General features: G+C 47.6%; 1 protein-coding gene across 2 annotated transcripts in view; it reads left to right on the top strand.

Moving 5' to 3' along the window:
* CACNB2 (calcium voltage-gated channel auxiliary subunit beta 2) overlaps positions 1 to 26,363 on the top strand; it is a 177,955-nt gene that overhangs the window by 48,660 nt on the left and 102,932 nt on the right. The window contains exon 1 of one of the 2 annotated variants that reach the window (XM_038755854.1): positions 16,395 to 16,961. The exons of the other annotated variant lie outside the window; for it this stretch is intronic. Within the exon in view, the coding sequence (XP_038611782.1) occupies positions 16,926 to 16,961 (36 nt within the window). The 5' untranslated portion in view covers positions 16,395 to 16,925. Of the gene's footprint in view, positions 1 to 16,394; positions 16,962 to 26,363 lie in introns of those variants that run through there. 2 annotated transcript variants of the gene reach the window in all.

The following is a 26,363-nucleotide window of genomic DNA, read 5'->3' as shown; positions in this document are numbered from 1 at the left end:
CTGGGCCTCAGTTCCCTCACCTGTCAAATGGGGGTTGAGACTGTGAGCCCCAGGTGGGACAGGGACTGTGTCCAACCTGATTAGCTTGCTTCCAATCCACAGCTTAGTACAGAGCCCGGCACATAGTAGCACGTAGTAACAAATATCACTATTATTATTATTATTATTATTATTATTATTATTATTATTATTATTATTATTATCATTATTATTATTAGTTTTAAAGCGGAGACTGTAGGACTTGGATGGCATTCATGGGAAAGCCCTGCCCCTTTGTGGTTGCAGTGTAGTAGAGCATGCTACCGCTCCTGTTAACCGAAAGGAAGGGCTTCGTTGGGAATTCAGAAAAAAGGGAAATCTGAGACGGGATTTTGGGACCCGATTCTTTCTAAGCAGGCCGCCCTATCAGAAACCCGAGCCATAAGCAGTGGGTCGCCCTGCCTTTCTGCCTCCTTTCCAGGTTCTGCCCTGTTGCTGAAATTTATATATGTATATATGTTTGTACATATTTATTACTCTATTTATTTATTTTATTTGTACCTATCTATTCTATTTATTTTATTTTGTTAGTATGTTTGGTTTTGTTCTCTGTCTCCCCCTTTCAGACTGTGAGCCCACTGTTGGGCAGGGACTGTCTCTATATGTTGCCAATTTGTACTTCCCAAGCGCTTAGTACAGTGCTCTGCACATAGTAAGCGCTCAATAAATACGACTGATGATGATTGATGAAATTTATAAATCTGTTCCAAACGGTCTGAATTTCTAAGCCTTTCTTTTGTTTCCGTTAAAAAGGTCGTGGCCCTTGGTGACTCGGAGTTAGCTCTCCTTTTCCTTCCCTCTTCAGGGACCTCTTAGAGCCCGGGCCTTTGTTCTAATCCTGGATCCACCATATAATAATAATAATTGTGGTATTTGTTTAGCACTTACTATGTGCCAGGCACTGTAGTAAGCGCTGGGGTGGACGCAACCAAATTGGATTGGACATAGTCCCTGTCCCACGTGGGGCTCATAGAGAAGCAGCGTGGCTCAGTGGAAAAGAGCCCGGGCTTTGGAGTCAGAGGTCATGGGTTCAAATGCCGCGTCTGTCAATTGTCAGCTGTGTGACTTTGGGCAAGTCACTTCACTTCTCTAGGCCTCAGTTACCTCATCTGGAAAATGGGGATTAAGACTGCGAGCCCCCCGTGGGACAACCTGATCCCATTGTAACCTCCTCAGCACTTAGAACAGTGCTTTGCACATATTAAGCGCTTAATAAATGCCATTATTATTATTATTATTATTATTATTAATCTCCATTTTACAGATGAGGTAACCAAGAGGCCTTCCCGGACTGAGCCCCCTTTTTCCTCTCCTCCTCCCCATCCCGTTGCCCTACCTCCTTCCCCTCCCCACAGCACCTGTATAGATGTTTGTACAGATGTGTTACTTTATATATTTTACTTGTACGTATTTATTAGTCTATTTATTTTGTTACTGGTGTGCATATAGCTTTAATTCTATCTGTTCTAACGACTTGACACCCATCCACATGTTTTGTGGCCTCCTTCAGGAGGCCTTCCCAGACTGAGCCCCTTCCTTCCTCTCCCCCTCATCCCCCTCTCCATCCCCCCCATCTTACCTCCTTCCCTTCCCCACAGCACCTGTATATATGTATATATGTTTGTACATATTTATTACTCTATTTCTTTATTTTACTTGTACATACCTATTCTATTTATTTTATTTTGTTAGTATGTTTGGTTTTGTTGTCTGTCTCCCCCTTTTAGACTGTGAGCCCACTGTTGGGTAGGGACTGTCTCTATATGTTGCCAACTTGTACTTCCCCAGCGCTTAGTACAGTGCTCTGCACACAGTAAGCGCTCAATAAATACGTTTGATTGATTGATTGTTTTGTTGTCTGTCTCCCCCTTCTAGACTGTGAGCCTGTTGTTGGGTAGGGACCGTCTCTAGATGTTGCCAACTTGGACTTCCCAAGCGCTTAGTACGGTGCTCTGCACACAGTAAGCGCTCAATAAATACGACTGAATGAATGAAAGGCCAGAGAAGTGAAGTGTCCTGCCCAAGGTCACCCAGTAGACAAGTGACAGAGCCGGGATTAGAACCCAGGTCCTTTGTGTCTGCTTCTCTTCTCTGGGCCTCAGTTACCTCATCTGTAAAATGGGTGTTCGACATCTGTTCTCCCTCCTACGTAGACTGCGAGCCCCAGGTGGGACAGGGACTGTGTCCGACCTGATTAATTTGTATCTACCCCAGCTCTCGACATAGAGTTAGCGCGGCGAGGGCTGGTGGATAGATCACAGGCCTGGAACGCATGAAGCTGCGTAGAATCATTCTTCCCTCATGGAAATGCTCAGAAAAGAAAGTTCTGCTACCCAATCGGTACCGTCCGTCAGTGGCTACTTACTGAGCTCGTAGTGAGTGTGCCCTTACGCTGTTCAGTCGGGTTGGTCGGCAAGCAAGGACTTTATAGACCAGAGGAGAAATTTGTCTAGAAGGTGTTTCTATTTTATTTCCTTTTTCCTTAGTTCCGCAGCAGTCAAAAATAGATTGTGAGCCCGTTGTTGGGTAGGGACAGTCTCTATATGTTGCCAATTTGTACTTCCCAAACGCTTAGTACAGTGCTGTGCACACAGTAAGCACTCAATAAATACAATTGAATGAATGAATGAATTCACTTTTCTGGGCCTCTGTTTCCTCATCTGTAAAATGGGAATAAAATCCCTGTGGTCCCTCTCCCTCAGACCGAGAGCCCTCTGTGGGATGGGGAGTGGTCTGATTTTATTTCTCCCGAGCCATCCCCGCTCCCAGGACTCGGGCCTGGAAGTCAGAGGGACTTGAGTTCTAATCCCGGCTCCACCTGCTGTGCAACGCTGCCAAGTCACTTAACTTCTCTGTGCCTCAGTTGCTGCATCTGCGAAATGAGGGATTCAACCCCTTCAATCCCTTCTACTTACACTGTGGGCCTCGTGTTGAGCAGGGACTGTGTTTGACTTGATGATCTTGTATCTACCCCGGCGCTCAGAACAGCGCTTTGCACATAGTAGGCACTTAACCAACAACACTAACATTATTATTGTCATTATTGTCATTATTTTTGTCCTTACCAGGTGCCTCTGACTAGTCTTAACTTCTAGGCTCCAGTGATGGGCCACTTTGCCAATTAGGCAAAGATGCCTACTTTGCCATTTGTCTGCCATTTGTCAGACAAATTTTGTTAGTATGTTTGGTTGTTAGTATGTTTGGTTTTGTTCTCTGTCTCCCCCTTTTAGACTGTGAGCCCACTGTTGGGTAGGGACTGTCTCTATATGTTGCAAACTTGTACTTCCCAAGCGCTTAGTACGGTGCTCTGCACACAGTAAGCGCTCAATAAATACGATTGATGATGATGATGATTTGTCCATTTGGGCAAGTCATTTAACTTGTCTATATTTCTTCCTTATCTGCAAAATAGGGATTAAACGGTGACCCCCAGTGTGGGACACGAACTGTGTCCAATCGGATGAGCTTGTACCTGCCCCCCAGTACTTAGTACAGTGCCGGGCATGCAGTAAGCACTTACCAGACACCATAATTTTTTAAAAAAAAAATAGGGGTATAGTGGAGGTGCACGTGGTGATCCCGTCTCTCTCCCCGCCAACCTCTCGCCCACGTCCTGTCCGTTCCTCTTCATATCCGACAGACAATGATTCTCCCTCCCTTTAAAACCTAACTGAAGGCCCATCTCCTCCAAGAGGCCTTCCCTAAGTCCCCCTTTCCTCTTCTCCCACTCCCTTTCGCATCCCCCTGACTGGCTCCCTTTATTCATCCCTCCTCCCAGCCCCATCCCACTTCTGTCTGTATCCATCATTTATTTATTTCTATTAATGTCCGTCTCCCCCTCTAGACCGTAGACTCGTTGTGGGCAGGGAATGTGTCCTTTATACTGCTGTATTATCTCCCAAACGCTTAGTACAGTGCTCTGCACTCAGAAGACGTTCAATAAATACAACCGACTGATGGATTGCTCCCCTGAAAGCCATCAGGCGGCAGGAAAGCCATGACACCTCCTGGGTCTCTGTAGTGGCCCTGCCTTCTCCTTGAATCACGGCCAGGCATATCCAAAAGGGAATTTTTAATTTTTTTGGTATTCGTTTTTAATGGTATTCGTTTTTAATGGTATTCGTTAAGCCCTCACTATGGGTCAAGCCCTGTTCTAAGCACTGGGTTAGATAAATGTTAATCAGGTTGGGCACAGTCCCCGTCCCACGTGGAGCTCACTGTCTCAGTCAGAGGGAGGAGGATTTAATCCCCATTGTAGAGATGTGGTAACGGAGGCACAGAGAAGTTGAGGGACTTGGCTGAGGCCACACAGGAGACAAATGGCGGGGCCACAAGTTGCAGACTCCCTCGGCCTTGCCCAGCACTTTTCCAGCCAGAGGGCAGGAGAAGCAGTGTGGCCTAGTGGATAGAACCGGGGGTCTGGTGAGTCAGAAGGACCTGGGTTCTAATCCCGGCTCCGCCACTTGTCTGCTGTGTGACCTCGGGTGAGTCACTTCACTTCTCTGGGTCTCAGTTACTTCATCTGTAACATGGGGTCTGAGCCTGTGGGCCCCATGTCTGGTGGCTCTTACTGGATGCAGAGCACTGTACTAAGCGCTTGGGAATAATAATGAGGGTATTTGTGGGGCGCTTATTCTGTGCCCACCACTGTTCTGGGCGCTGGGGTGGATACAAGGTCAACAGGTTGTCCCAGGTGGGGCCCACAGGCTTCATCCCCATTTTACAGATGAGGAAACTGAGGCCCAGAGAAGTGAAGTGACTTGCCCAAAGGAAGTACAAATCAGCCACATATAGAGACAATCCCTGCCCAATAAGCAGCCTGGCTCAGTGGAAAGAGCACGGGCTTTGGAGGCAGAGGTCATGGGTTCAAATCCCGACTCCGCCAGTTGTCAGCTGTGTGACTTTGGGTAAGTCACTTAACTTCTCTGTGCCTCAGTTACGTCATCTGTAAAGTGGGGATTAAAACTGTGAGTTCCCCCTGGGGCGGCCTGATCACCTTGTAACCTCCCCAGCACTTAGAACAGTGCTTTGCACATAGTAAGTGCTTAGTAAATGCCATCATTATTATTAATAATGGGCTCACAGTCTAGAAGGGGGAATCTCCTCTCCCCCTCCTCCCCCTCTCCATCCCCCCGGCCTTACCTCCTTCCCTTCCCCACAGCACCTGCATATATATATATATATATATATATATATATATATATATATATATATATATATATATATATATATATGTATATATATGTATATATATGTATATATATATATGTTTTTACGTATATATTACTCTTTTTATTTTACTTGTACATATTCTATTTATTTTGTTAATATGTTTGGTTTTGTTCTCTGTCTCCCCCTTCTAGACTGTGAGACCACTGTTGGGTAGGGACCCTCTCTATATGTTGCCAACTTGTACTTCCCAGGCGCTTAGTACAGTGCTCTGCACACAGTAAGCGCTCAATAAATACGATTGAATGAATGAATGACTGTGTCCAACTGGATTGCTTTCTAGCTCCCCCAGCGCTTAGAACAGTTCCTGGCATATAGTAAGTGCTTAACAAATACCATTAAAAAATACATCAATGAATAAATAGAAGAGGACGGTGTGCTCCCCATCTGTCCCCCAGTGGGCAAAGCCGGGTTAGTACGGGGTTTCACGGGGATCACCAGTCACCCCACAAAGTAGCCCTGACCCCTCCTGCCTCTGCAACTGCCCCCCTCCAAAGCTTCCCTAACACCCATTCGGATACCAACTCTTTCCCTAAATCACTGTGTGGTGCAGTGGATAGAACCACAGCCTGGGATTCCGAAGGTCATGGGTTCTAATCGCGGCTCCACCACTTATCTGCTGTGTGACCTCGGGCAAGTCGCTTCACTTCACTGGGCCCCAGTTTCCTCAGCTGCAAAATGGGGATTCAACCTCTGTTCTCCCTCCTGCTTACACTGTGAGCCCCATCTGGATCCTGATTATCTCATTATCTACCTCAGCACTTAGTATAGTGCTTGACACACAGTAAGCACTTAATAATAATGATGGCATTTATTAAGCGCTTATTATGTGCAAAGCACTGGGGAGGTTACAAGGTGATCATTTTGTCCCACCGGGAGCTCACAGTCTTAATCCCCATTTTACAGATGAGGGAACTGAGGCACAGAGAAGTTAAGGGACTTGCCCGAAGTCACACAGCTGACAGTTGGTGGAGCTGGGATTTGAACGCATGACCTCCGACCTCCTAGACTGTGAGCCCGCTGTTGGGTAGGGACCGTCTCTATATGTTGCCAACTTGTACTTCCCAAGCGCTTAGTCCAGTGCTCTGCACACAGTAAGCGCTCAATAAATACGATTGAATGAATGAATGACGCCAAAGCCCGTGCTGTTTTCCACTGAGCCACGCTGATATGTACGATGGAGGAAACTGATGGAGTCTTGAAGCTAAAGATAAGGAGTTTCTGCGTGATGCAGAGGGAGATGGGAAGCCACCCTGGGGGGCACTGAGGAATGGAGGGTTGTGTGCCAAGTAGCTCTTTTAGAATAATTGTGGTATTTAAGTGCATAATATGTGCCTGGCACTGTACTAAGCGCTGGGTGGACCCAAGCAAATCGGGTTGGACGCAGTCCTTGTCCCACGTGGGGCTCACATGATCCAGGAAAGCGGCCTGGCCGAACGGAAAGAACAAGGGGCTGGGAGTCAGTGGCCCTGGGTTCTTACCACTCACCTGCTGGGTGACCTTGGGTGAGTCACTTAACTTCTCTGGGCCTCAGTTTCCTCATCTGCAGAATGGGGATTCAGTAGCTATTCTCCACACTATTTAGACTGCGAGCCCCATGTGGGACGGGGATTTGGGTCCAACCTGATAATCAACCAACCAATGGTATTTAGTGAGCCCTTGTGGTCTGCAGAGCACTGTACTAAGCGCTTGGGGGAATTCCAAAACAACAGAGTTGGTAGGTACATCCCCTGCCCGTAATGAGCTTAGAGTCTAGATGAGGAGGCAGGCATTAATATGAATAATTTATAGATCTATACCTGTGTTACGGGGCCTTATCTTGCGTTATCTTGTATCTACCTCAGATCTCAGCACCAGGCTTGGCATATAGTAAGCGATTAGACTTTTAGACTGTGAGCCCACTGTTGGGTAGGGACTGTCTCTATATGTTGCCAATTTGTACTTCCCAAGCGCTTAGTACAGTGCTCTGCACATAGTAAGCGCTCAATAAATACGATTGATGATGATTAACAGATACCATCTATAAGGGTGCACTACAGACTAGAGAGGGGAGAGAGGCCGGCAGGTAATAGCGTTCTAACCTAGGCCATGACGCGAGCTCGGATCAGGCAAATTGCTCCCCGAGAGCAGATTCTGTGGCTAGCAACTCTGTTGTAGTGTTATATTATGCTCCTCCAAGTGTTTAGTACAGTGCTCTGCACAGAGTAAGTGCTCCATAAACAGGACTGATTGATTTGGGGGGAAAAAAGACAGAGAGATCCAAAAGAACGGGCGAGATTTAACAGTTGATTGAATGCGCCAACTGCAAAAGAGCAAGGAGGCGAAGACGATTCCAGAGTTGTCGACATCTAGGACAGGGAAGATGATGATTTTATTGTAATGGTAGTGATACCATTTATTAAAAGGCACTTTCTGAGTGCAGAACACTATACTAAGTACTGGGAAAGAACACACAGGTGGGAATTAGGCAGTGATCCCTGCCTCTCAGCGGGATCATGGTCTAAAAATAAAAAGGGAGATTGATTGATTGATTGGTAAGTATAGAGGAGATTGGAGCCCTACTATTTCTTCCAACACCAGCATCACAGTCTCTCCAGATAGATGTCTGCTGTTCCCTGGTCCCCTAACTTCCCAAGCGCTTAGTACAGTGCTCTGCACGCAGTAAGCGCTCAATAAATACGATTGATGATGATGATGATGATGATAACAAAATTCTGTCCAAAACACCCAAAGCGGAGCCCCAAATTGTGACGGAACCGAGCGGAGATAAAGCGTTGAACGAGCTCTAAATATAAATCTGGATGGTAGAAGAGAAAAGTGCCCTCTTGGTATTCTTCTTGGACTAATTTTAAATTACTGCTCTTATCAGTAACTATTTCTGCTACAGCTATTTCAGGCGGTTGTGTGGTGTAGGGGTGGGTGGGAGAGAGAGGAGGAGTCATGGGGAAAAGTGGATTCAGAATTTTTAATGTTCTCCTCTGGCATTTTCTTCAGTGCTGTCTCTTTCTCTTTATTTTTTTATGGTATTTTTGTAAGTGATTACCATGTAACAGGCACTGTACTAAGAGCTGGGGTAAATAAAAACTAATCAGGTTTTCATTCATTCATTCAATCGCATTTATTGAGCACTCACTGTGTGCAGAGCACTGTACTAATCGCTTGGGAAGTACAAGTTGGCAATACATAGAGATGATCCCTACCCAACAATGGGCTCACAGTCTAGAAAGGGGAGACAGACAACAAAACAAAACATGTGAACAGGTGTCAAGTCATCAGAATAACTAGAAATAAAGCTAGATGCACATCATTAACAAAATAAAATAAATAGAATGGTAAGTATGTACAAGTAAAATAGTTATAAATCTGTACAAACATATATACAGGTGCTGTGGGGAGGGGAAGGAGGTAGAGCGGGGGGGGATGGGGAGGTTGTCCCACGTGGAGTTCACAGTCTTAATCCCCATTTTACAGATGAGGTAACTGAGGCACAGAGCACTGAAGTGACTTGCCCAACGTCTTAATAATAATAATGGCGGTGGTATTTGTTAAGCGCTTACTATGTGTCAAGCACTGTTCTAAGCACCGGGGTAGATACAAGGTAATCAGGTTGTGCCACGTGGGGCTCACAGTCAATCCCCATTTTTCAGATGAGGGAACTGAGGCACAGAGAACTTAAGTGACTTGCCCAAGGTCACACAGCTGACAAGTGGCAGAGCCGGGATTAGAACCCACGACCTCTGACTCCAAAGCCCAAGCTCTTGCCACTGAGCCACGCTGCTTCTCTAATGCGGCAAAGTGGCAGAGCAGGGATTAAAACCCAGGCTTTCATCAGTCAATCAGGGGTATTTATGGACCTCCTCCTGTGTGCCCGGTGCTGTACTGAGCACTTGGGAGAGTACAATACAGCGTAGCTGATTGACACCTCCCCTGACCACAAGAAGCTTACAGTCTGGAGGTTACAGGATAAATGTATGCATGGTACTCATGAGAAATCAGCCAAAACTTTTGGGGATCTTGCATTCAGAAGTGAGTGCCTTGTGGCAACTCCATTTTATCACGTCACGATCGGTGCTTCTAAGATTTTTTTTCTCTGCATAATTTCCCGTTCCAGTAATGTTTGAACAACAGAAGCATAAGACATGGTCTCAACCCACGCTGACCTTGGACTCTAACTGGGGAGATAAACCCAAACAAGGGGATTTTGTGCCTTCATTTCCAGGTTCAGGTTACACTTCTGCATCTACTTCAGCTCAGAGTTCTTGGTGCAATGACACAATAATAATAATAATAATAATTATGGTACTTGTTAAGCGCTTACTATGGGCCAAGCACTGGGGTAGATACAAGATAATCAGGTTGGACACAGTCCCTATCCCACATGGGGCTCACAGTCTTCATCCCCATTTTACAGATGAGGGAAGTGAGGTACAGAGAAGTGAAGTGACTTATCCAGGGTCACACAGCGGTCAAGTAGTGGAGCTGGGATTAGAACCCAGGACCTTCTGACTCCTGGGCCCGTGCTCTATCCACTAAGCTACACTGGTTTTCCCTAAGCGCTGGAGTAGATACAAGCTCATCAGGTTGGACACAGTCCATGTCCCAGAAGGGGCTCAAAGTCTCAATTCCCATTTTCCAGATGAGGTAACCGAGGCCCAGAGAAGTGAAGTGACTTTCCCAAAGTCACACAACCATGTCTGCTGTGTGACCTTGGGCAAGTCACTTATCAATCAATCAATCAATCGTATTTATTGAGCGCTTACTGTGTGCAGAGCACTGTACTAAGTGCTTGGGAAGTACAAGTTGGCAACATATACAGACAGTCCCTACCCAACAGTGGGCTCACAGTCTAAAAGGGGGAGACAGACAACAAAACCAAACATACTAACAAAATAAAATAAATAGAATAGATGTGTACAAGTAAAACAAATAAATAGAGTAATAAATATGTACAAACATATATGCATATATACAGGTGCTGTGGGGAAGGGAAGGAGGTAAGATGGGGGGGATGGAGAGGGGGGCAAGGGGGAGAGGAAGGAAGGGGCTCAGTCTGGGAAGGCCTCCTGGAGGAGGTGATGTCGGAGCCTGTTACCTCATCTGTAAAATGGGGATGAAGACTGTGAGCCCCACGTGGAACAGCCTGATCACCTTGCATCCTCCCCAGTGCTTAGAACAGTGCTTTGCACCTAGTAAGCATTTAACAAATACCAAAATTATTATTATTATATATACTCCCCGATTTCTTTCTCGATATTAATGTCTGTCTCTTCCTCTAGACTGTAAGCTCCTTGTAGGCAGGGAATGAGCCTACCAGTTCTGTTGGATTCTCCTGAGCAATTAGTACAGTCCCCTGAACACGGTAAGCCCTCACTAAATACTACTGATTGATTAATTGCTTATAAACTTCTGGTGGGTAGGGAATACGTGGTTTACTTTAGTTGTAATTTTCCCAGCACTTAATAGTGCCTTCGAGCCAGTACAATTTTCAGTTGCAGCACAATAGCAAGATTAGTTGAAGTAGAAGCAACATGACGTAGCGAGTGTGAAGTCTGAAGGACCCAGCTTCTAACCCCAGCTCCCTGACTTTCCTGCTGGGTGACCTCGGGCAAGTCATTTCACTGCCTCTGGGACTCAATTACCTCATCTGGAAAATGGGGATTTAGGCGGTGAGCCCCATGTGGGACACGGGACTGTGTCCAACCCGATTAGCTTCTAACTACCCCAGGGCTTAGTACAGTGCCTGGCACATAATAAGCCCCTAAAACATACCATAATAAAAAGGAAAGGTATTTATTGAGCACATATGGGACACAGGGTGCAGTGCCCTGTACTAAATCCTGGGAAAAGTGCAACAGAAGCATTAGGCACATTCTAGACCCGTGATGAGCTTACACTATAACAGGGGAAACAAACAGGGGAGAGGAGCAGTGAGGCTCAGTGGAAAGAGCACGGGCTTTGGAGGCACAGGTCATGGGTTCAAATCCCGGCTCTGCCAATTGTCAGCTGGGTGACTTTGGGCAAGTCGCTTCACTTTTCTGTGCCTCAGTTACCTCACTGAGGTAACTGTGATACCTGTGATAACTGTAATCAGACTGTGAGCCCCCCATGGGACAACCTGATCACCTTGTAACCTCCCCAGCGCTTAGAACAGTGCTTTGCACATAGTAAGTGCTTAATAAATGCCATAAGAAACCTAAAAAAAGTGGCATGATTTTTTTACAAAGTGACTTATTTATGTTAATGTCCGTGTCCCCCTCTAGACTGTAAGATCGTCATGGGCAGGAAAGGTATCTGCCAGCTCTGCTGTATCATGCTATCCCAAGCGTTTAGTACGGTACTCCGCCACTGCGCCACTTGTCAGCTGTGTGACTTTGGGCAAGTCACTTAACTTCTCTGGGCCTCAGTTACGCCATCTGTAAAATGGGGATGAAGACTGTGAGCCCCCCGTGGGGCAACCTGATCACCTTGTAACCTCCCCAGGGCTTAGAACAGATTTTATTTTGTTAGTATGCTTGGTTTTGATCTCTGTCTCCCCCTTTTAGACTGTGAGCCCAATGTTGGGTAGGGACTGTCTCTATATGTTGCCAATTTGTACTTCCCAAGCGCTTAGTACAGTGCTCTGCACATAGTAAGCGCTCAATAAATACGATTGATGATGATAGTAAGTGCTTAATAAATGCCACTATTATTATTATTATTATTATTATTATTATTATTATTACTCTGCACACAGTAAGCGCTCAATAAATACCGCTGGTGGATTGCAAAATGGGGATTCCCACACCAGTTCTCTCTCCTAATTAGACCTTGAGGACTTTACGGGACAAGGACTAAATCTCACCCGATTCACTTGTATCTATCCCAGCACTTAAAATAGTGCTTGCCACGTAATAAGCACTTGACAAATGCTATTATTATTATTTAATGAGCGACTACTATATGCAGGGACCCATCCAAGATGTCAATTTTGAGAATTTTGTTTGGCCATTTTATGCTTCAAGGGCTGTGGAGGACATTGCTCTGGAAATCAGAAATTATTGCTTTGTGTATATGTGTGTGTGTGTGTGTTTCTAAAATCTCAGAACCATATAGAGACCTGGAACCCCCCAACATAGCGTTGTATATATATTGTACATTTATTTTTACCTTCCTTTACCCTTGTGAATAAATGATGATAATAATATTTGTTAAACGCTTACTGTGTGCCAAACACTGTACTAAGCGCTGGGATAGATACAAGTTAATCGGGTTGGATCTAGTCTCTGTCCCACATGGGACAGTCACAGAGAAGTGAAATGACTTGCCCAGGGTCACACAGCAGACAAATGATGCAGCCGGGATTAAAACCCAGACCCTTCTGATTCCCAGGCCCGTGCTCTATCCACTATCCACACTGCTTCACTTTTCTGGGCCTCAGTGACCCCGTCTGTAGGATGGGGATTAAGACTGTCAGCCCCACGAGGGACATGAACTGTGTCCAACCTGATTAGCTTGTATCTAACAGTGTTTAGCACAGTGTCTGGCACATAGTAAGCGCCTAACAAATTCTATTTTTTAAGAAAGAATCAGTGAAACAGACTGAGAAGGGGTGTCCCGGGAGGGTAGAGGAGAAATGGGGAAAAACTACGTTGGTAAACCGAGTTTAGGTAGTGTTATCAGGAGGTGGTCCACAGGGGTCAAAAGGGCAGCTGAGAGGATGAGAAGGAATTAGGGGGCCCTTCTCTGTGCTTCAGTTACCTCATCTGGAAAATGGGAATTAAGACTGTGAGCCCCAGGTGGGACAGGGACTGTGTCCAACCTGATTAGCTTATATCTACCCCTGCGCTTAATAAGGTGCTGGCACATAGTAGATGCTTAACAGCTCCTTCTGGACTGTAAGCTTGTTGCTGGCAGGGAAAGTTCATTCTTTCAAGCTCCGTCTCTAGCTTACTGTTTGACCTTAGACAATAATAACAATGATGGCATTTATTAAGCGCTTACTATGTGCAAAGCACTGTTCTAAGCGCTGGGGAGGTGACAGGGTGATCAGGTTGTCCCACAGAGGGCTCAGAGTCTTCATCCCCATTTTACTGATGAGGTAACTGAGGCCCAGAGAAGCGAAGTGACTTGCCCAAACTCACACAGCTGACAATTGGCAGAGCCGGGATTTGAACCCATGAACTCCGACTCCAAAGCCCGTGCTCTTTCCACCGAACCACGCTGCTTCCTTCTCTGTGCCCTCATTTCCTGAGATGTAAACTGGGGAGTCAATATCCTTTCTCTCCCTCCTACTGAGAGTGTGAGCCTCAGATGGGATAGGGATTGTGTCAGCCTCCTTGTTGACCTCCCTGCCTCCTGCCTCCCCCTTTAGATTGTAAGCTCGTTGCGGACAGGGAACGTGCCTACCAACTATGTTGCATTAATCTCTTCCAACACTTAGTACAGTGCTCTTCCCGGAGTAAGTGCTCAATAAATACAGTTGGTCGATTGCTAGAGATTTTGTCTGATCTATCTTGTATCTCTCCAATGCTTAGTGTAGCATTTGGCATATAGTAACTGCTTAACAAATATCATTATTATTATTATTTTGGCAGGTTAGGAAGTTCTGATCAGACAGCGGGTGTGATAAAAAATGGTGCAGTGACCGGTGATGATGAGATAATAATTGTGGGATAGTTTAGGTGCTCACTAGGTGTCAAGCATGGTCCTAAGCAGTGGGGTAGATGTAAGATAATCAGATTCAAATGGGGCTCACAGTCTGAATAGGAGAGGGAACATGTTTGGAATTTCCATTTTGCATGTGAGGGGATGGAGGCTCAGAGAAGTGAAGCGACTTGCCCAAAATCCCAGAGCAGACAAGTGGCTGAGCGGGGATTAGAAACCAGGTCCTCCGACTCCCAGCCCTGTGCTGTTTGATTCTGGAAAATAGTAAGCACTTAACAAATACCACAGTCATTATTATTTTCATTGTTGTTATTCTTCTTCTTTTCATTTTTATTGTTACAGTACTCTCAGTTAATATGAGTGATTGATTTTCTGTGCCTCAGTTCCCTCAACTGCGCAATGGGGATTCGATCTCTGTTCTCCCTCCTCCCTAATTTGTGAGCCCCATGTGGGGCCTGATTATCTTGCATTTACCTCAAAGCTTAGTACAGTGCCTGACACATAGTAAGTGCTTAACAAATATCACAATTATTGTTATTATTATCATTCAGTACACACTCGATTAATACGATTGATTTTCCGTACCTCAGCTCCCTCATCTGCACAGTGGGGATTCAATCCCTGTCCTCCCTCCTCCTTAGACTGTGAGCCCCATGTGGGTTTGGATAAAGGCCCCTGGTCCCTCCATACTGTAACTTCCCTTATGGTCAGTCAATTATTATTATTATTATTATTATTATTATTATTATTATTATTATTATTATTATTATGGTATTTGTAAGCACTTCCTATGTGGCAGGCACTGTATTATGCTCTGTCAGTCATTCATTAGCATTCATTAAATGCTGCAGAGCACTGTACTTAGTGCTCGGGAGAGTACAATAGAATGATAAACAGACACATTCCCTGCCCACAACAAGCTTACCTCAGTGGATACCTCTTCCTGCTCCTCAGGGAGCCCGGGACCCAATCTGTGGGCCCCCTGAAGGCCTTTGTCTCCACACAGCGACTCTATCTTTGAGCAAAGTCATCCTAGGGCCTTAATCCCCATTTTGCAGATGAGATAACTGAGGCCCAGAGAAGTGAAGTGACTTGCTCAAGGTCACGCAGCCAAGTGGCAGCGTCAGGATGAGAACCCAGGTCCTTCTGAATTCCAGACCCAGGCTGCTTCTGAAATCATGATGGCACTGGGCATTCCCGGGGCCCCAGATAGGGAGATTTTCCCATGAGATGACCAGGGTTGGGTCCAGGAAACCAATCAGGATCCAAAAAGATAAGTTCGCATCCATAGTGGTTCCTAATAATTATGGTATGTGCTAAGCGATGACTATGTGCTGAGCACTGTACTAAGCACTAGGGTAGAGACAAGTTAAGTCCCACGCAGGGCTGACAGTCTAGGAGGGGGAACAGGAATTATTGATTTATAGTAATGTCTGTCACCCCCTCTAGACGGTAAGCTCGTTGTGGGCAGGGTTTTGTCTTGTTTATTGTTGTAGTATACTCTTCCAAGCGCTTAGTACAGTGCTTTGCACAAAGTAAGCCCTCAGTAAATATGATTGATTGAGCTCAGTTATATTGTACGCTCCCAAGCACTTAGTACAGTGCTGTGCCCGCAGTAAGGGCTCCAAGCATTCGGCTGATTGACTGATTGAATCCCTGTCTTGCAGATGAGGGACTGAGATCCGGAGAAGTGAGGTGACTTGCCCAAAATCCCACAGCAGCCGTGTGGTGGAGCCGGGATTAGAACCCAGGTCCTCTGACTTCCAGCCCGGCCTCTTTCCACTAGGCCGTGCTGCTTCCTTAGGGTGGGGTGGGGGGAAAAAAGTGGTATGGGCCATGGGGAGAGCTGGAGGAGCATGGCGTGGTGTTTAGAGCCCGGGCCTGGTCTAATCATGGGTTCTAATCCTGGCCCCGCCACATATCTGCTGGCTGTCCTCGGACAAGTCACTTTACTTCTCTGGGCCTCAGTTCCCTCATCTGTAAAATGGGGATTGAGACTGTGAGCCCCACGTGCGACAAGGACTGTGTCCAACCTTATCTGCTCGTATCCACCCCAGTGCTTAGTACAGCGCTTGGCACATAGTCAGCCGTTGACAAATACCACAGTTATCATTATTATCTGGGAAACAGTCACTATCTTGACCCCACTTGGGGCTCTGTCTGAATGCGTGTGTGATGCTGGACCTTTGGGGGTTCCAGCCCCCGGAGATTTTTCACAGCGATCTTCCGAATTTGTGAACCCTCGGGGGTGGATGGGAACGGGAGCCGGCCGGGGGTGGGGGGATTTCAGGCGGGAGCTTGGCCGAGCCGAGCCGAGGGAAGAAACTCTGCGGATTTCGGGTGCCCGTTATTCAGCTGGAAACGGCTGGGTCCTTTTCCTCGCCCGGACTGCATTTTCTCCAGATGGAAGCTTTTGGCACTTGAGAGCATTTGTCTACAGCTGCAGCAGTCAGGCATGAGTCAGGTAAGAAGGGCTCTGGAGCAATCCTGCTTCCCGTTCAGGCGAGATGGCTCCCGTACTCTGAGGCTGGCTGGGAAAGAGGCAGCGATAGCATCATAAACAGCAGCAGCAAGGAGCAGATCTTCCCAACGCAGACCGGCACGGATCAAGGATGGACCACCCCGAGGACCTCTCATGGTGGACTCTCTCGTAGATCCGGAATGGCGCACGTCAGGCCGAGTGTCACGATGCATCCGTTCGGCATCCTCTCTCTGCTCCCGAGCATCGTGTCGGGAAGATAAACGGCGCTTCTGTCCCCTCGAGGGGAGGAGGAGGTTGGAGCTCCCAGAGAACGACAGAAGGGGGAGAATAAAACAAATCCATCAGAAAGTTTTCCCCAGCCTCCAGGACCAGTTCGGACCAGGTCAGGGGCTAGATGTGGCGTTGGCTGGTCACCCCCGGCTGGGGCCGGACTCCGAGGAGACCGAGTCTGGGGCTCGGCTGAGGAGACCAGACAGCAGCCAGGAGGCCGGCGAAGCCAGACCCATGCTGATGGTATTCTGCTCTCCTCTTCATGCAGTGCTGTAGGGGGAGAGTACAGGTCTCCTACGTAAGTTCTCCCATTCCTTTCGTGTGGCGTCGGGGCCGAGAGGGCCGGGAGCGAGAAGGGAAATAGGGGCAGACGGGTGTTTCAACCCATCCTCAGGACCGGCAGAGAGAGCCGTCACCTGGGTGCCGAAGAGCTTCTGGAAATTTCCTCAAACGTTGTCTCTATCTGCCGTGACTTTGAAAGTTGGGGCCTCGTACAGTCTCTCCGTCGGGGCCGGAGGGGTCTGAACGTACCCGGTGTCGCTCCTTGTCGTATTTTCACGGTTACGCGGGATCAGGAATGAGCCTGGGAGGATCCTCGTGCCGGAGGATTGCGATTAAATAGGTCTCGGTGGAGGTCAATAGATGAGCCGGCTGGGCGGAAATAATTGCCTGCTGCCCCGGTGGAATCGTCTGCTGTCTTTTTGTGCGTCTCGAGGGGCTGTCCAGATCTGCCGAGTACTGCAAAATGGCTGTCTGGTATTTGATTTGACAAAGAGAGCTAACACAAATGCTGAGGCACCTCTGCTTTAAGTGATTGGGTGGGAATTGAAGGGTGGCTTCAGTTAGATGCCCGAGGACAGCCTTGTTTATAGCTCTCTGAGGCCGAACCCCCATTCTGGGCCCGCCTCCCCCCAGTAAAACCACCTTATTCTCTCTGTGGGCTGTGAAAGGAGCAGGAGTGTGTGTGTGTATGTGTGTGTACACACGTGTGCGGGGTGTTGGCTGACCAAGCCGCAGCACTGAATCACTAATCATTTTCCCCCGTCCTTCCTCCAAGCGGAAACGCTGTCACCCCCAGATGGAGGGTACTTGGCTCGGGGTGAGAAATTCCACCTCAGGGTGCCACAGGGCACAGCTGAGGTGCCACCCGAAACAACGCGACCCCAGTAGTGACAATTTCGGGACCGGCGAGATCCAATTCCGCTCAGGTTTTCAGAGGTAGGGGTGACGGTCCCAAACTTTGGAAATAGGATTTTCACGGTCCTAGATCTCCCGGCGTTTCAGAGATGGAACCCCTTCGTTGAAGAGCGTTTCTGGGGTTTGTGAAGAGCCGTTTCTTTTTCTTTGGGGGGCAACAGTTACAGGAGGCCATAGAGCTCTAATGGTGTCACGAGGCTTTTTTTTTTAAGAATAATCAGTGTGCACTGCTTTTATTTCCTAGGCATTACTGGCTAGGAAAGATACAGCAATGCTAATCCTCTAAAACCATCAGCAATGGTATTTATTGATATTCAGTTTGTGATGTCTTCTTACTTCTGCCTGCCTGAAAAAAAGCACCCATCCATCAATCAATCAGTGATTATTTATTGAGCACTTACCGTGTGCAGAGCACTGTACTAAGCCAGTACAATAGAACAGAGTTGGCAGACATGTTCCCTACCCAAAACGAGCTTACAGTCTAGAAGAGGAAACAGATATGCATGTAAATAAATAGTTTATAGTATATAAATTAACGATATGTACATAAGTGCTATGGCATTGATTGCAACGATTATCAAATGACCAAAGATCACAGATAATAATAATAATAATAATAATGATGGCATTTATTAAGCGCTTAGTGTGTGCAATGCACTGTTCTAAGTGCTGGGGAGGTTACAAGGTGATCAGGTGGTCCCACAGGGGGCTCACAGTCTTCATCCCCATTTTACAGATGAGGGAACCAAGGCACAGAGAAGTGAAATGACTTGTCCAACGTCACACAGCTGACAATTGGCAGAGCCGGGATTTGAGCCCATGACCTCTGACTCCAAAGCCCGGGCTCTTTCCACTGAGCCATGCTGCTTCTCTCATCCAAGTGCATAAGCGACACAGAAAACATCTGTATTTTAAATACTTTGGTTTGAAGCAAGGTATACTGTAGATGGATAATGAGTTAATTTTAAACACCAAATACCACTCCATTGTTGTAGTAATTTGTTTATTTTATCCCCGAGATCCTTGAAACTTCTAAGTCCATTTGAGCCTTCCAGAGTGACTGGTTAGCAGGGGCATCACCAGCCCAGGGTTCCTGCTTCTTTTTTTTTTAACGGTTAAGGCACTGTACTAAGTGCTGGGGTAGATACGAGCTAATCAGGCTGGACACCTCAGCACTTAGTGGAGTGCGTGGCATGTAGTAAGTGCTTAACAAATATAAAAAAACGATCTCTGAGTGGCATTCTTCTCAGAGGGCATGCAGGCATATTGGTGGCCGGACACAGTCCATGCCCAGTTAGCAAGAACCCCCAGAGGGCTCTTGGCCCCTGAAGTCAGTCAGTCTTATTTATTGAGCACTTACTGTGTGCAGAGCACTGCACAAAGCGTTTGGGAGAGAACAGAAAAGCCGACGCATTCCTTGCCCACAACGAGCTTCCAGTTTAGAGGGATGGTAGTTTCTGGGAGTCAGCCTGCCTGATGTCTGCTTCTCCAGCCCAACTCTGCCCGGAAAAGATGGAGCCCAGGTCACCCCAGCCCCCCGTCTTTTCGCCCCCGCTGGGACCACTGAGTTTCATTTCCTGCCTCCGCTCCCCTGCTGTTACTCCTCCAGCTTTATCTCCCCAGTGCAGTTCTTCACAGCCAAAGGAGTGTAGGCTTCTGGGAATGGCCCCAAGAAGCTAAGCAACCCTTCGAGGGGCTTGGGATAATAACAACTGTGGTCTTTGTTAAGTGCTTACTATGCGCCAGGCACTGTACTAAGCTCTGGGGTAGGTGAAAGCTAATCAGATTGGACACAGCCCCTGTCCCACATGGGACTCACAGTCTTAATTTCCAGTTTACAGATGAGGGAAACTGAGGCCCAGAGAAGTAAAGTGACTTGGCCAAGCACATAAGTGGTGGAGCCAGGATTAGAACCCATGACCTCCTGACTCCCAGGACTGTGCTCTATCCACTATGCCTTGCTGGGATGACTGGGTCTGAGGTGAAGTCTGCAGTGGGGTGAGCGTGAGTTGTCCTTCAGAATTCCCAAGCAGTCACCCAGAATAATAATAGCATTTATTAAGCGCTTCCTATGTTCAAAGCACTGTTCTGGGGAAGGACAGACGGCACCTTTAAGGCCCTTAATCAGCTCTCTCGCTCCTCTCTAGCCTCACTCCGCTCCCATTGCAACCCAGCTCTTACCCTCAGCTCTTCTAACGCTAACCCTCACACTGCGCCTCCATCTCGTCTCTCTCGTCGTGGACCCATGGTCGCGCATTAGAATTCCCTCACCCTACTACCTATCTGACAGGCCCCCACTCTCCCCATCTTCCAAACGCCGCTAAAATCACAGCTCGGGTAATCGTACTAGGACTTATTAAGCGTTTACTCTGTGGTGAGCACTGTACTAAGTGCTGGAAAAGGGTATACAGGTGAGAATTAGAAAGGGACCCTCTCAGCCAATCAATCCTATTAACTGAGGGCTTACCCTTGAGGGGCTCCCACTTTAGGAAGGAAGCCCTCCCTGACTAACCGCTCATCTCCCCATCCTATCCCCCCCCAACCATGTTGGGTCACCCCTGAACTTGAGTCTGTAACCCCTAAACACTTACCTATTCACCTCCCCAGCCTCACGGTTCTTGTCTACATCTTTCGACTTATTGGTTCCCCCAAAACTGTACCCTGTTTTAGTGTCCATCTCTCCCATTAGATGGAAAACTCCTTGAGGGCAGGGATCAGACTCACCCCAGCGCTTAGTACTGAGTGCTCACCTCCTCCAGGAGGCCTTTCCAGACTGAGCCCCCTCCTTCCTCTCCTTCCCCCCACCCTACCTCCTTCCCCTCCCCACAGCACCTATACATATGTTTGTACAGATTTATTACTCTATTTTACTTGTACATATTTACCATTCTATTTATTGTATTTTGTTAATATGTTTTGTTTTGTTGTCTGTCTCCCGCTTCTAGACTGTGAGCCCGTTGTTGGGTAGGGACCGTCTCTATATGTTGACAACTTGTACTTCCCAGGCACTTAGTACAGTGCTCTAAATACACTAAGTGCTCAGTAAATATGATTGAATGAATGAATAAATGAATACAATGCTCCGCATAGAGTAAGCACTCAATAAATGCACTTTGATTGATTGGCCGAGACAACCCATTCAGTAACTTCCCACAGGGAATTCATACCCCAAACTTGTTTCTAGGCCTGCAAAAATCCAGGCCCAAAATATTTTTTCTGTTTTTGTGTCTCAGTAGAATGTAGGCAGGGAAGGCGTCTCTTCTTAATTTTGTAGTATCCAAGCACCTAGTAAAGTGCCACACACCAAGAGAAGCAGCTTGGCCTAGTGGACCTGGAAGTCTGAAAGACCTGGGTTCTAATCCCAGCTCTGCTCCTTGTCTGCTGTGTGATCTTGGGCAAGCCATTAAACTTCTCCAGGCCTCAGTTAGCTCATCTGTAAAAATGGGGATTGAGACTGCGAGCCCCATGTGGGACAGGGACTGTGTTCGGTCTGACTGAGAGGAGCGGAGTGGGCGCGCTGGGCTGGAGTAGGAGAGCAGTGAGGTGAGGTAGGAGAGGGCAAGCTGATTGAGGGCCTTTAAACCCATACTAAGGAGTTTCTCTTTGATGTGGAGTTGGATGGACAACCACCGGAGATTCTTGAGGAGTGGGGAAACGTGGATTGAACATTTGGGTTGAAAAATGATCCGGGCAGCGGAGCGAAATAGGGACTGGCGTGGGGAGAGTCAGGAGGCCGGGAGGTCAGCTTGGAGCAGTAATCAAGGAGATGTAGAATAAGTGCTTGGATTAACATGGTTGCAGTTTGGATGGAGAGGAGAGGGCGGATTTTAGCGATGTCGCGAACGTTGAACCGACAGGATTTGGTGACGGGTTGAATCTGTGGGTGGAATGAGAGAGATGAATGGAGGACAATGCCAAGGTTTCAGGCTTGGGAGATAGGGATGGTAGTGGTGATGTCTACAGTGATGGGAAAGACGGAGGGAAGACAGCTGGGAAGATGACTTTTAGACAGTCTTTTAGACAGTCACAGTCTTTTAGACTGTGAGCCCACTGTTGGGTAGGGACTGTCTCTATTTGTTGCCAACTTGTACTTCCCAAGTGCTTAGTACAGTGCTCTGCACAAAGTAAGCGCTCAATAAATACGATTGATGATGATCATGATGAGGAATTCAGCTTTGGCCGTGTTCGATTTGAGAGGTCAGCAGGACATCCAAGTAGAGATGTCATGAAGGCAAGAGGAAATGGGAGATAGCAGTCGATTGGGTCGGACCCAGTCTCCGGCCCAAACGAGGTTTGGCACTTAAGTAACTAGACTGTCCAAAGCGATGCATCAATCCACCAAGCACAGAGTGGTGACTCTAGTGTCTGACCGCTGACCTAATGCTCCGGACGGGACTCCGGCTTGGGATGAGGGTCAGGACCGAAGCAGGGGATATTTTTCGCATCTGAATCCTTTGGCAAGGGGCCCTGCTTTAGTTCAACAATGCTGACTTTTCAAACTGCAGTTTGGCTCTGATATTTTTTTAATCACATATCTCTTTGGCAATGTGGAAATCCTTCACTTGAATTTTAAAATCTTTCAGGTGCCCTTCAGTGGTTGTTTCAAAAGCGTCAAGCTTCCTTGGTATTTGGTCCAGTGGGAAGAGTGGGGTCAGTAGGGGAATATGCCACCGACCTTTTGGGTGATAGTAATAATTATGGTATTTATTAAGCGCTTACTATGTGCCAAGCACTGTACTGAGTGCTGGAACAATCCAGTCCCACATGGTGCTCACGGTCTAAGAGGGAGAACAGGCAGATGAGGGAACTGAAACAGAGAAAATCAATCAATCATATTACTTGAATGCTTACTGTAGTAATGATAATAATGGAAAATGTGGTATTTATTTCATGCTTACTATGTGCCAGGAACTGGGGAAGATACAAGATAATTGGGTAGGACACAATCCCTGTCCCACATGGGGCTCGCAGTCTTAATCCCCATTTTACAGATGAGGCAAGTTAATTGCCCAAGGTCACACAGCAGACAAGTGGCAAAGTCGGGATTAGAATCTAAGTCCTTCTGACTCCCAGACGCACGATCTATCTACTAGATGTCTACTAGAGCACGGGCTTGGGAGTCAGAGGTCATGGGTTCTAATCCACGCACTTATGTGGGAGAGTGCAATAAAGTTGGAAAGCACGATCCCTGCCCTCAACGAGCTTACAGTCTAGATGGGGAGACAAACATTAGGCGCCCGGGAGCAGGGCTCGCCTCGCCTCAATATCAGACTTCATCAGACATAAACTTGGGCTCTCCCCGGCTCCAGGGAGGCGTAAAGTTGGGCCCTGGTGGGAGACGGGGTCTCCAGACTCCAGACGAGCAGCATTTCTCCTCTCTCTGACTCGTCGTCTCCATGCCACGGCCTGCCCATCCAGCTCCTCACCTGGAGAATGAGCATCTGAGAGGATCGATCTGGTTGGCAGGAGCGTCCGACCCGGCCTGACCCAAGCAGATGCCCCGGAGAGGAAGGGGGAGGAGGGGTGGGCGAGACTGAGAGGACCTGGACCCCCAAGGTGGGGGATGAAACGGTCCAGATGGGCCAGCGGTGGTCCCACAAAGTCGAGTGGCAGAGCGCAGATGTCACCCAACCGGAGATGGGCAGCAGGGCGGGCAATCAGTGATGTTTATTGAGTGCTTACTGATTGCAGAGCACTGTACTAAGCGCTTGGGAGAGTCCAATAGAACAATAGAACGGACACATTCCCTGCCCACCGCAAGCTTAGAGGGCACTGGCTCCAAGTCTCCTTGGCTGGTGGGATTGCAATGGGCTCTTTTGGGAAGACTAGGGTGGGCCTCTAGTGCATGCAGGGGTGTGCCCTTGACCATTGCCAGGTGCAGGTTTGTGTGTAGGGGGAGTACGTGTGATTGTGTGTGTATTGATGGGTGTGGGAGGGGATTATGTACGAGTGAGTTTTGGGGTTGGGTGTGTTTGTGAGTATGTGTGTGTGTCATTCATTCAATTCAATCACATTTATTGAGCACTTGCTGTTTTCAGAGCACTCTACTGAGCACTTGGAAACAACAGTACAGCGATAAAGGGAGACAATCCCTGCCCACAACGGGCTTACAGTCTAGAGGGGGGAGACAGGCATCAAAACAAAAAACAGGCATCAATATAAATAAGTAGAATTATAGATATATCCATATATACATAAGTGCTGTGGCGCGAGGGGGCAGAGTGAGTCAACGTGATCTGGAAGGGAGGGGGAGCTGAGAAGAAGGGGGCTTAGTCTGGGAAGGCCTCTTGGAGGAGGCGAGCCTTCAGTAGGGCTTTCAAGGGGGGAAGAGTGATTATTTGGCGGATTTGAGGAAGGAGGCATTTCAGGCCAGATGTAGGATGTGGGCCAGGGGTTGATGGCAGGACAGGCGAGAACGAAGCCCAGAGAGGAGGTTAGCGGCACCAGAGGAGCGGAGGGTGCGGGCTGGGCTGGAGAAGGAGAGAAGGGAGGTGAGGTAGGAGGGGGCGAGGGGATGGACAGCCTTGAAGCCCAGAGTGAGGAGTTTTTGTTTGATACGGAGGTTGATAGGCAACCATTGGAGATTTTTGAGGAGGTGGGGTGACCTGCCCTGAACGTTTCTGTAAGAAAGATAATCCGGGCAGCGGAATGAAGTACAGTCTGAAGTGTGGAGAGGCAGGAGGTTGGGAGGTCAGAAAGGAGGCTGATGCAGTTCTGCCATGTCCCCCGGGTCCTGCTTCCACTCTGAAGTGCCGCTTCTCACTTTCGTCAAGTGAGAGACAAGTGACGCCCACTCCCTGCTCAACACAGGCCCGGCAGTTAGTAATAGCAAATGGTTTTAAATAGACAGAGCACTTGACAACGACAGCGTGGCCTAGCAGAAAGAGTTAGAGGACCTGGAATCTAATCCCGGCTCAGCCACTTGTCAGCTGTGTGACTTTGGGTAAGTCACTTAACTTCTATGTGCCTCAGTTACCTCATCTGTAAAATGGGGATTAAGACTGTGAGCCCCATGTGGGACAACCTGATCACCTTGTATCCCCCCCAGTGCTTAGAACAGTGCTTCACACATAGAAAGCGCTTAAACAAATACCATCATTATTATTGTTATTCCCTGTGCCTCAGTTCCTTCATCTGTAAAGTGGGGATTGAGACTGTGAGCTCCAAGTTGGGACATGGACTTTGTTCAACTTGATGAGCTTTGTTTATCTACCCCAGGGCTTAGTACAGTGCCTGGCACACAGTTAGCACTTAACAAATGCCCTTTAAAGAACAAAAAAAAAAAAACCCTGGCATTCTTTCCTAGGTAACAATTCCTATTTCAAACCACCGTTTCCCTAAATTATAGTCACCTCATGGATGCTTAATATCATGATTAAAAATAATAATAATAGTGGCATCTGTTAAGCATTTATTGTGTGCCAAACACTGGGCTAAGCACAAGCGTAGATATAAGATAATCAGGTCAGACACTTGGAGCTTCCAATCTAAATAGGAGAGAGTATCTGATCCCCAATTTACGGATGAGGACACAGGCACAGAAAAGGAAGAGGCTTGCCCAAGGTCACACAGCCCCCACCAAGGAAACAACCACTTGCGTTCCACTGTAAGTAGCTCTGTTCTGAGGACGGCTCCCCAGTCCTTACAAACGCTCCAGGGTTCACCCCATCCATCTCCGCATCAAACATAAATTCCTCGTGGCCGACTTTAAGGCAGTCAGTCAGCTCTTCTCCTGCTACCTTTCCTCTCTCATCTCCCACTACAGCCCAGCCCGCACACATCACTTATTTGGGCAGGGAATGTGTCTGTGTTGTATTCTCCCAAGCACTTAGTACAGTGCTCTGAACACAGCCAGTGCTCAATAAACACGATTGACTGACTGACTGACATTGTTCCTCTTGTAACAATGTACTCTCTCTTCTCTTTCACTTCACCCCCGGGCTCCTGGCCTCCCTCTGGCTTAGAATTCCCTCTCCCTTCACATCCCACAGTCCATCGGTCTCCCAGTCTTCTAAGTCCTGTTAAAATCACGTGTCCTTCCCTGATTCTCATCTCCCCACCTTATTTCCCTGCTACTGCCGCTCGAGCGCTTTGGCATCTCCTAAGCACTTAGGGACTCATTCCCCCTCACCGTGGCATTCAGGTACATATCGTTAAATGCCGGTGCTTCTCCCTACCTGCGTTTTATTTCAGCATCTGTCTCCCTCATTAGATTTTAAGCTCCTTGAGGGTAAGGAGTCATGTCTGCATCAAATGAATTCCTCACCCCCGGCTTTGAAGCACTCAGTCCCTTTGCCCCCTCCTACCTCACATCGCTACTCTCCTACTCCAACCCAGCCCTCACACTTGGCTCCTCTAATGTTAACCTACTCACTGTACTTTAATCTAATCTATTTTGCCACCGACCTCTCGCCCACGTCCTGCCTCGGGCCTGGACCGCCCTCCCTCTTTATATCCAACAGACAATTACTCTCCCGACCTTCAAAGCTTTATTGAAGGCACA

Source organism: Tachyglossus aculeatus, chromosome 13, assembly GCF_015852505.1.
Source record: "Tachyglossus aculeatus isolate mTacAcu1 chromosome 13, mTacAcu1.pri, whole genome shotgun sequence".
Lineage (NCBI taxonomy): Eukaryota > Metazoa > Chordata > Mammalia > Monotremata > Tachyglossidae > Tachyglossus > Tachyglossus aculeatus.
This window is presented reverse-complemented; position numbering and strand designations above follow the sequence as displayed.